Below are 11681 nucleotides of genomic sequence, written 5' to 3'. Positions count from 1 at the left end.
GTTTCCTTTCTATAGATATTCAATTTTTGTCATTTTGTTTTTTAGACTTTCCATCTTGCTTGTTCCTAATAGCTTGGGAGGAGGGACAGGAGTTCAGTACAGATAACACTACAGAGGCCCATATGTTTTAGAAAAATGCACCTTTACTCTTGTAATTTCCCTCTCTCACAAACATACTGAGCTTGCACAACATAAAACAAAGCGAAGCAGATCTCTCCATTCAATTTAACAAGGCAAAGTAGTTGAGACTTTGAGGAAGAATAAAAAAGATGAAAGAAAACAAGTCAGTGAAACTGCTTAGCTTTTGCTATAAAGTTCCTTTTTGTTAAACCAGAAGGTAAATTTTCTCTACAGTTTCGGTGGGATCCACAAATGTTTTCGGGGCTTCATCAGTGTACAGAATCGAAAAATGATCAGAGGCATGTAACTCAGAGGAATGTAGTGAGAATTCGTTTAGAAGTATTTTCTGTTTATTTTCTACAACTGGAAATACTGACTTACTAGCTATTGATTCTTAATTTTGGAAACAAGAATACTGAAATGCACAGAGTACTAAAAAAGTGGAAATCCACATTAAGGGTTTCCTCTAGAAAATGTAACAGAACTTAAGTACTCAAGTGGACATAAAGGTAAGAATAATCAAAATGCACGGCAAATCAAAACAACAAGAAGCTGAAACAATGGAGCATTTCTGACTCTAGGCTAAGAAGAATAATGTTCTGGGTCAGTAAATACAGAAAAGGAACACATTCTCACTGAAGGAATATTTTATTGTATGCTGAAATATCCCTTGGGTTTTCATTTGTTTGTTTGTTTTTGCTTTTGTTATTGTTTTTGTAAATAAAAGAATCCATAACACACACCCTAATGGTTTTGGCTGTAGACCGAACTTAAGTATAATAAATACCATCACTCAGTCAGCATGTTGTGGTAACTCAAGCTGCCAGTGTGGTTTACCAGCTCAAACAACATGTGTAAACACTGGAAAAAAAAAAAAAAAAAGAAAAAAGAAAGATTCAGAGGACAGCCTCTCTTTCCCTCTGCCTTTCTCAACTGCTTGCTTCTTCTCCCTCTTCTACTCATGCTCCCTCTCTTGCTCACTATCTTTCTTGGACTTTCACTATTTTCTGAAAATTCATGTGGGTGAAAAAACATTAACACAACTAGAGATCCTTTTTTTCTGGCCTCCAATTTTATCCAAAGGGAAAGTTACCCAATAAAAAGTCCAGAATATGCTTTCAGAGCTTCTAAGTGCTTCTGCCATTAATTTCTTTTGATTTCTTCTATAAAACATGCCTTAATCATACTAGAGCGCTTTCCATTGCAAAAAAGACAACTTTACAGAACAACATAGTTAACATTATTTCCCTGTTGCTTTTTTTTTTTTTTAAAACACCACAAAAAATCCAGGCCATAGTAAGAAGCACACAAAATTATATTCATCTTTGTTCTGTGACAAGTAGTATCAGCATTTATATCCCCAAATATTATGTATGTTTGTCCAAAAAAAAAGTTTCCACTGATTCACATGACACAATTCTGGTGTATGTTTTTTTTTTTTTCTTTTTTTCTTTTATGCAATGTAGTATATAAGGAGTAAGGATGAACTATTGTTTCTAGTAATAATTGGCACTTGAAAAAAGCACCAAGAATCCTGTGTTTTATTTTACCTCTTTTTCCTCCCCTGTATTTTTTTTCTGTAGTCCAAAAACTACAACTGTGGTTATGGTGAATAACATGTTTTTTTCAAAATGTGTGCAAAGTTGGCACTTTTGTATTAACACTAAACACTAATACTCTTTGTTTGGCATTCATGCCCTCATACTGACCAAACCACTTTTATCTAAGTGTATTTTTATAAAGACACTTACTGAAAATATGGCAATAGTTTAAGAAAAAAAAAAGCATGGATATTATTACACATCCCCTTGTAGTGTACGAAAAAGTGCATGACTGGATTTATGTAATAGTACAAGACAAAAAAACTGTATCAGATCAGGTACTGTAAAGCATGCCAGCACCTCTGTGTTACTTATATCTAGCAGGTAGTTAAAACAAGACTGTGGTTCTTTTAAAAATGTGCATTAAAGCTAACATAAATGAGTAGAACTAGCCAGCAAACTATTTTTCCTGCTTATCTAACAGCTGAATGTAACTGTAAAAATTAAGCAAAAAAATAAGAGTTAAACGACCATCAATACAATTGTTTTACATCATAGGCCTGTCAAGGCTCAATATATATATACAAGTGTAACAGCCATGCGTTGTAGAACGTTATCCCCAATGCTTAGAAGACACAAAGACAACTAAGTAGATTGGTTTTTTTTTTCTCTTTTTGTTTGTTTGCAATTTTTTTGTTGTTTTTCTTTTTTTTTTCTTTTTTTTTTCTTTTTTTTTTCAGGCAAAAGTCATGGGCAGAACAAATTGTCTCTTTGGAGATGACCAAGAACATTCTAACAGAACTAGGGACAACTGCAAGTTTTCTGTGGGTTTGGCTTTATTTTTTTTTGTTTTTGTTTGCTTTATTCATGAAGGGTCTCTCCCCCCAAATTAAAGATCCCACCTTTTTGTTTCTATGCAAAAAAAGAGGAAAAAAAACAAAAAACAAACAAAACCAACAACCAACAAAGGGGAAAAAGCACCTGGTGTTTCTTTCTTTTGTTAAAAAAGAAAAGCTTATATATATACGTATATTTTTATGTATATATATATATATATAAAGGGAAACTGTATATGGCAGTTCAGATGTGGTGGGCCCTCTCTGAGAGCTGGCATTATGCTGTGTCCATCTTTGAACTAATCTACTGAAGTGAAGGGAATGTTTTTATGCAGATTGGGGTTCTGACTGTGCCGGTTTCGGCTACGGACAGAGGAGAACATCATGTTGCACCCAGGGACTTTGCATTTGTGCATCTCTCGCAAGTGCACTGTTTTATAGTGCACTCTGAGGGTTCCCTTGTTGCTGTACATTTTGTGGCAAATGTTACACATTATCCCACCGTTGCTCACGGAAACACTGTTGAACATGAGGGATCCTGGGACATCGGTGCCTATACCTACAGCTAAGGCAGGGGCATCTGCTTTGTGGGCAGATTCCCCGCTGTCACTTGCCCCATCGACGTCGTCCAGGAGAATGCCCTCATCACTGCCTGCATCAGATTCTCTCGAGGAATGGATACTGCTGCTGGACTGGATGCTGGAAGTGGTGCTCAAGTCTAGGACCATATAGTCTTCCGACATGCCCCTGCCGTACCCATTCATATGGGAATCCTCAGTACCAGCAGGCGAGGAGGTGTCTTCCCTTATGTCGAGCCCCATCTGATGCTGAGCGCCATATATCTTCACCAAAAATTCATCACGGAGGTCCTTACTAAGAGAAGGCTGTGAGGTGTCCAGGCCCATGTCATCCAGTTCTTTGGTCAACAGTTTACGGTGCAGGTTTATGTTAGCACTGTGTCTGGGAAAGGAAAAGGGAAGGGAGAAAGGAAAAATGTACAGTATTTTTGATTAAACATACAGTCATCAAGAACCAAATCCAAATCCTGATTTATCATAGAAATATCCCCTATCTATATTTTTTTGAAAATTCAGTCTTGTTATAATTGAACAAATTCCAACATAAAACCAAACCAAAACAAGCAAATGAAGCCCTCCCCACACAGTTTTTCTTTTCAGCTACTGCTCCTCAACATTAGTCCCCAGCAGCAGCTATGGCCCTTTTATTTGATATTTACAAAATAATAAATTGCACTGACAGAAAATACAAAATGCTCTTCCTGGTTCCTGAATCTCTGCTGGCCTTCCTAAAAGCCTTGCTTCAAGAGAAGATATTATTAATATATGGAATATCTGTGTATGTTTTTACCTATGTCTAGCTCTAGATCCCTATCCTTATATATTTATACATACATACATATAAATATTATATATATATATATATATATATATGTTACTGTGTAAGTGAAATACAGGAAGAGAAGAAAATAAAAGTAACATTGATACATAGTCAGAGGTCCTGATTCTGGTAATTTAATTCTGGTATAAAAGGATTCAGAATTGGGCCGAACCAACATGGAGAAGACTTGAAGGGTTTAGGAGAACAAGTCTCTGAACTCTACATGTAAGTTTCTGAAAATCTTGGCTAAAGTCACTGATTCTGTCCTACTGGGAGGGCACTGCTGCTCCTCCCTTGACTCTTTCCAGTACTGTGTCTGATGGAGCACTGACTGACCCAAGTAATGCAATTTCCAGAAAACCCCTCCTTATGGCAGTCCGAATTTTGCCCCAAGCCAATCAGAACACTTAAGCATGCGCTTCGGTTTAGGTACGTGTTGAATTCACTGTGGGTGCTCAAGAGACACTGCAAAGCTGTCACTGACATCAGTGGTCTTTGGACCAGATCCCAAGAGCCACAGATTAAAATATTCTCAAGTGTTTTACAGGATCTGGGCCTTTGTTCTCAAGAACTAAAGCTCTGCATTTGCAAACAATGTAAACATTCGGGTTAGTAACTGTAAAACAGCCTGCAATTTTAAATACTGCATTCTGCTCTCCACTTTTGACATTGACTTTATTCATCCATTGCAGTAGAACCTCACTGATTTGCAGTATTGTCAGGAAACCCTCTTTGAAAGACTGCATTTTCTGAATTAACAATGCAACCAACAAACATGACAGACATCAAAGACCTCTGACCACAGAACATGCTCATTTTGTCAAAGTGCTTAATAATTAGAAATCAGTATAAAGTTTTCAGTTTTAGAAAACTTTAGGGTTCAGTATTCAAAATGTGCACCATTTCTGAGGAAAAGATAAATATTTATTCTGTTTCTTTGGAGGGTGACTGGATTTTCAAGTCAGTAAAAAAAGAAATAGCGAAGTTCTACTGCTTAACATTCTTTGCAAGCTAAGGACCCAAACCCGCAATTTACAACATGCAGACTCACCAGTCTGTCTGCCCATTATAAATTGCAGATCAGAGCCCAAATGTAGGAGGGAAAAGGAGGAAGGCAGGGAGGGGAGGGGGGGAAGAGAGAGAGAGAGAGAAAGAGAGTTTTAACATAGGAATACTTTAATTTGCAAAAAAAGCATGAGGTATAAAATTGGCATGGGAAGACAGCAATGATAAAATATTTTACAGACATTCAGGCCCTACAGTAACAAAAAAGGGAGAAGGGGAACAATAGCTATTAGCAATATTTCCTTATGGAAGCTTTCATTTTAAGAAACCCTCTGAGTCATACCTCTCAACCAGCAGAAGTCCCAAACACAGTACAGAAATACAATGCAGATAAACAAGGAAAATGCAAATGTATGAAGATTACATTGATGCGATGCTGATTTCTGTAATTTTCTATCACTTTGCGATTCATGTATCTGTTGCACATAATTTATGGAAATAAATAAACAGCAATAGCAGTGATCCGTCCTACTCACCTGCAATTGCAGGTAACTGTTCTCTGACACAAAACTGATACTGAACTGCAGTTTAATTGAATTGTGTCTGCTTGGGATGCAATTATTCCAGTAAGAGGGGGTCTAGAATGGAAAATTTCTTGTGTAATGAGAGACAGTTGAGAGGTATGGGCAAGGGTGTAAAAAAGTGGAGAGTATTCCTTGTTTTTCTTCCACATGGGAAATACTCCTTTCACACAAGCAAGTATAGCACCATTGCTTTTTTGAGGCGCAGAAGTATAATTATGCATATCCCCATACTGCACTTACGAAGGCTGAGCTTACCTTGTGATAAGATCAGCTTTCTAATCTTTTGCTAAATTGAGATCACAAAAGAGAGAGAGAGAAGAGAGGAGAAAAGAGAAATAAAGGGGTGGGGAGAGAGAGAGAGAACAAATTCACATTCCAATCCAGATATATCTGGTTTAAAAAAAAATATAAAAAAAGGAAGAAAATAATATCTGAAATCAATAAAATGCAGACTTTAAAAAAGTCTTGACTGTGAAGCTCTTTTTTTTTATTATTATTATTTTTCCTCAGCTGTAATCTCACTTATACTGTTGCCCTGATGGATACTGACTCAACCACACAATATGAAAAACATAAAGCAAATTAATCAAAGCATATTCACAGCATCCCCATTATAATCCACAAATGAGTTCTGAACAGATGCATGCAGAGTGCACACACACGGATGATAAGCAGTAGTCCTGGCAGTCTCTTGCCTTGCTGGTGTCAGATGGCATACAACTCGACGTAAAGTTGCTAAGTGCAGCACAGGAAACGCTTACTGTGAAGGCCTGTCCACACTGACCGCTGTTATTACATGACCATAAAAGCACATTTCTGCTTATCATCATAACATTAACTGGAAACTAGTTATAAAGTGCTCATGTGTTTACTTCTTATGATTTCTGCCCCCCTCCCCCTTTCTCATTCCCCCAGTATGGGAATTTGCTGCAGTGTAGAAACCAGTCAGGGTAACTCTAACTCTTGTTTCCATGCATTTGCGGTTACTGTTTCCTTGGTTTGCTGCTGAGAAAAACAGCAGCCAAACATCCAGTGAAAATAACTTCAGCATTCACTGAATGAAGAGATAAGAATAGATTACCACATTAAAGAGGGGCCCAGATGGACAGAGGCCGTTCTGAGAAAGACCAGCGTAAGGATGCAAACCCTGCTGATGCTCTGATAAGGAGAGATGCCTCCCTTATTCAATTCTCACTTACAGCAGTGGCAATCAGTAATCTAGTTAAAGTATGTTCCAGCCCATAATATCTGTCAGGCAAACGATGTGCAGAAATGTGCGGACAAGTTCTGGCACTCTGCTCAGTAGTGTCCCTTTTCCGCTGTCAGCAGTACTGTTGGATTCTCCTAATATAATTACATTGACTTTTATTCAATTAAGTGCCATTCCTAGCCTTAAAAAAACCCTACTTTATCAATTGATTCAGGTGTAATGCAATAATAAAGATGAACTCATGGCAGTGCATTAGCTCTGCTGTTCATAACTTCTGAACATAGGTTCATTCATAGCAGTCGATTTCCATTATGCAACCACAGTTCAAAAGAATTGATTCTTTTACATTCATTCCCTAATCTATTTCACTTGTGTTTAATACTTTCCCTAAATATCATATGCAAAAACATAGTGGTAGTGATGAGAGGAATGAATTGTGAGGAATAGTTCAATTTTTTGGACACTGAAGTTTTGAAATCTTATGACAAAACCAAACTCACAGAGACTAAAACCTTGTCAGAATTAAGAATACTGTGTCCTGAAGCTACTAGCAACACACATTTCCAGTAGCTGAACAATCATTCAGATAGGAGCGAAGTAAAAGTAGGTTTTCATAGACATACCAGTCTAGAGTGCTTGGAGTCTGACCCTGCACCCCTTTCCCGTCCGCTACACAAGTAAACGCAGCATTGAGTCCTGAGTACCCTGTGCACACTGCTGCCCGAACAGTGCCCAACATTAAGACAACGTTTCTCAGGGCTGACAGTAGCATTCCCAAGGTTTCTTTGGGAAAAGATGACAAGGGAGTTCTGTGTAGGAGGAGCACACCCATCTATGTAAGGATGGCTACAAATAATGGATTCATAAGAAAAAAAAAGTATTAAGGAAAGAAGGGTATGGATAAAGGCAGAAAAGAAAGAGAAGCATTACAGACAGGGAAGTTTAAGAAGGGAGATATTCTGGGAGAAGGCAAGCACTGACAACTGTCAAATAGAATAGGGTCGAGTTTAGTGGCAGAAATGAAGCAGGATTTGCTATGAAGCTATGAAGACTATTGTTCAGGTGGAAAGTCAGAATATGTGGACAGCAACATGTAGTCTGACCTAGAAGCTGCAAACAGCAGTCAGAGAGACATGAGTAGAAAAAATGAGCATTACAAATATTGGCCAAGCCCATACTATCTTTTGTCTTGATAACCTTAACTATTTCTTTGCTCCTGTCATGCAGTGCTGATGTTCCTTGCCTTTTCTCTTGGAAAATGTCCTCATTTGGTCATCTGAAATTGCTCCAGTAGTTCCCAGGCCATTTTCTCCATACCAAACTGAAGTATTTCATCCCAGTCCAACTCTTTCTCCCCTGCCTTATCACTCCCAAACCCTACCAAGTCCTCTACCAGCCACCTTGTCACCTGTTCATCTGCTCCTCCCATGACACCTACAGTTTCTTGCTTCAGCTCTCCTGTTTGCTGATGTGATTTACAGTGCCACTACCCCTTCCTCCTCTGAATACTGCTCCCAGGTAGGTGACAACAACGTTCTCTGCGTAAGCTGAGGCACAGCTTGGGCAGGGTGATTTATGCCAGTGCATGAACAATGCCATCAAACAGGCGGAAAAACTCAAAGCAAGATATGCCAAAACCAGCTAAGCTTCCAGTTGTTGCGGCTCCATTATTCCTCATACCCAGCCTAGCTAATTTAAGGCCATATCTGGTGTTCTTTGCACTACAGTTGCTGGTGTATCTGCAAGGAAAAAAAACCTTGAAGAAAAATGAATGGCAGAGGTATATATATGTATAGAAAACATAACATATTTGACCTAATAGAATCCTTTTAATTACTCCAGACTTCTTAGACTGCTTATTTTTACATCAGCTACCAAAATGAGATTTTATCCTGGCAAGGGAAATATTGTGTAAAGACAACACATGAACGAAATCTTCCAGGCAGAAATACAAGGTCAAAAGAGCTTAAACAAAGGCATATCTCACTCAGCTCCAGTTACAAGATCTACCCCATCCTAGGCAACAAGGGATGGTGAAGAGGGTTAGTTCTGAGAATTTAATATTCTATGTGTGCTAAAGAATTCCCAAACATCTGTTTAGCTCTGTACTACATGTCATGTACCCTTAAAAATGAGGAGAGTATTTTTCCAAGATGCTTTGAGATGTAGCTTGTTGTGGCAAGGAAGTTTTAGCAAAATCTGATTTATTTTCAGAGGCCTGTTTTTTCCACACAATTACCATTCGTCTTTCAAGTTACTATTCATGAATTAGACATACAGTGGGGCAAAAGTGTGTGAAATGTCCTCATCAGAGTGAATTCAGCCTTCTGAATTCAATGATCTTAGTGAATGGATCAGTGCTACTGTAAGGATGATAATGACAATGACCTGAAATCTGTGGTTGTGGCAAAGTGGCAAGGGTATCTCACCTCCCAGTTCACCACTGCCCTTTCAGACAGGAGTGCAATGCAGAGTGCTACAGCAGCTACAGAAGCTCTCTGACTATGGGCATGATGCCACTGGTGCTAGTATTTTCCCTTGTTCATGAAAGTACTCTTCTGTGATTAGAATTCATTGTCAGTTTCACCCCACCTATGACTAGCAAGCTCCTCTAGTGAGAGATGCACTAAGCATCAACAGAAGAAACCAGATTATCAGCCTAGGCAATATGGTCAATTAAATATACATGCCATTTACACAGCTCATAAATCCAAAGCAAGTTCTCTTCAGTAGTTTCTTTCTACACTTGTCAATGAATCTGATTTTGTTAATTTACCATCCATTTGTTGGAAAGAAAAATGAAAGAGCCACTTTATTTTACTTTGTTTTTATTTAGTCAGTCTTTTTTAAGTAGTGAGGAGGAATTTATCAGAGACTAGAATTTGTCCTGGCATAGAAATTGGCATAAATTCTACTCATGATCCAACACCAGTTTTGGATGCACCCATGGCTGCAGTCCTATCTGCACTAGGACAAACCTCACATTTGATGCACAGAGCAGAGTTAGGGTTTTTGGATGATAAAGAGTACTCTGCTTATTTAAATGCAAGAATTATACAGAGCACAAAAACAACTGCATGAAAAATTGGGTTGTGTTGTTCATAGTCTGGGGCATGGCAGGTTGTTGAAAGTGAAACAAAAAGCATAATTTGCTTAATTTTTTAGCAAGATGAAAATATTATTACACTTAAATACTAAGGAGATGAGAGAAAAAGAGAGTAAGAATGATACAGCAGTATAATTGTTAGAGAAGCCCGTTAAGGACTAAAGAAACCCATTTTCCAGTCGCTGATGCAGCCAGACAGAAAGGCCAAACCAACTGATGTCCCAGTTAAATGTCCTGGTTATTGGCCCCTTCATCCTCCTTGGTTGACTGTGACAATGTTCTCTTATGAAAATCTCAATTAACCGTCAAAGCCCACTGTATTGTTCATTAACATTCTGAAATTAATATTTTCAACATTTTCAGTCATGTCCTGTCACATCCTTTCTTCCCGAGTTTCCAAATAAAACAATATCCCAATCTCCTATATGTCAAATGTTCTCAAAATGCATTTTTTTGCAAAAACACAGTTTGCCAAAAGGATACACCCCCAGCCTTATAATTTTAACACTGCAAAGAAATCACAGACAGCAGTTCACAGCAGGGGCCATCACTCTTTTGGCAGCATTGCTTTAAGATACAAGTGATCCCAGCATCAAGTAATACAACAAAACTATATTTGGAGCCTTAATGCATTAAAAGTCAACATTAAATTATTTTCTATTCAATTCTGCTATTTCCAAGTAATAGTAGATCTTTGTTGGTGGTGGTTTTGGTTGTTGTTTGTTTCAAAGAAGACAGAAGCTAAAACTGGGTTAGAAAACCTGAAACCACACCATCTTCAGCAGTTTGAAGAAGGTTCTGTTACAAAATCAGAGGCCAGTACACATTTGTCCAGTGGCTTATGTACACATTGGCCAACTTCTTATTAAAGTTGGATATTGTAATAATCGCCCAGGTTACACAGGCCCGCTAGAAGCTATCCTCCTGCTATACTTAGTTTAAAACTATGCTCTGTCAACCTAAACAATGAAACTTCCATTATTTCTCCCATGAGATATTTTCCACACCTATATTCAGCTCAGTATGCAGCCTAAGTTTTTACATATAATGAAATAGTAAAGCAAAGTTGTCTTTGTTTCTCTTCACCTCAAAGGCTGTCAACTAAGATTTATGGTTTTGTTTAAGAATCTTACATGACTTTAATTGCTAATGCCATTTGCTAATGCAGTAAAGTATAGTGGTCTTACCTCAATTTCATGTTCCTTTCCTGCTTATTTAAGCCTGAAACTCACAGAATGGCTCAAAATATGTGAACATAACAGAAAACAAACTCTGAATTTTATGCTTTCTTAGAATCTCTGCAGACTGAAAGTGCTGAGTTTCATGCAGCTAAAATCAAAGAACCAGAAAGTAAGACTCTGGCTAAATATAACAGTGTACATATTTATGAGAAAAGATATGGCCTTAATTCTGATATTTCTTCAAGAAGGAATCAGCAATAATTCCCCCAATTTACTTAAGAGAATCAACAATAAAACAGTTCCTGGAATTTAATTAGTAACGTAAACTGTTAAAGAAATTATTTTCTCAGTTACTCTTCTAATTTTGCCACTCTCTCAGCAGTCTTTGATACAGGTTTTGTTTTGTTTTGTTTTTTCAATTAAAAGGAAAAAAAAATCCATAAAACTAAGTGAAGATAATAAAGGTTTGAAATCCTGATCTGACCTAAATTATAAAATTCACATTTATCTGGAGAGGGACAAGGTTTCAGTCTGTATGCTAGTGCTTCTATGTATCTAATAATGTTTAATTTGCCTCTAAATGTGAGGAGAAAAGTAGGAATAGGGCCTAGACTTCAGAACAATGAGTGAAGGCAAAATACTATACTATCCAATGAAACCAGCACATTTCTACACAAACAGTTTGGCTAATAAACATCAG

General features: G+C 37.7%; 1 protein-coding gene across 1 annotated transcript in view; it reads right to left on the bottom strand.

Annotated features, from left to right (window-relative positions):
• Positions 1 to 2796: 2796 nt before the first annotated feature.
• The window catches only part of BNC2 (basonuclin zinc finger protein 2), a gene marked incomplete at both ends in the record, with an annotated part of 230217 nt that continues 221332 nt past the window's right edge, over positions 2797 to 11681 (bottom strand). The window contains 1 exon segment of the mRNA XM_080362757.1: positions 2797 to 3457. Coding sequence (XP_080218883.1) covers positions 2797 to 3457 — 661 coding nt within the window.

Source organism: Nesoenas mayeri, assembly GCF_963082525.1.
Source record: "Nesoenas mayeri genome assembly, chromosome: Z".
NCBI lineage: Eukaryota > Metazoa > Chordata > Aves > Columbiformes > Columbidae > Nesoenas > Nesoenas mayeri.
Note: the sequence above shows the minus strand (reverse complement) of the source record. Positions and strands in the feature narration are given on the sequence as shown.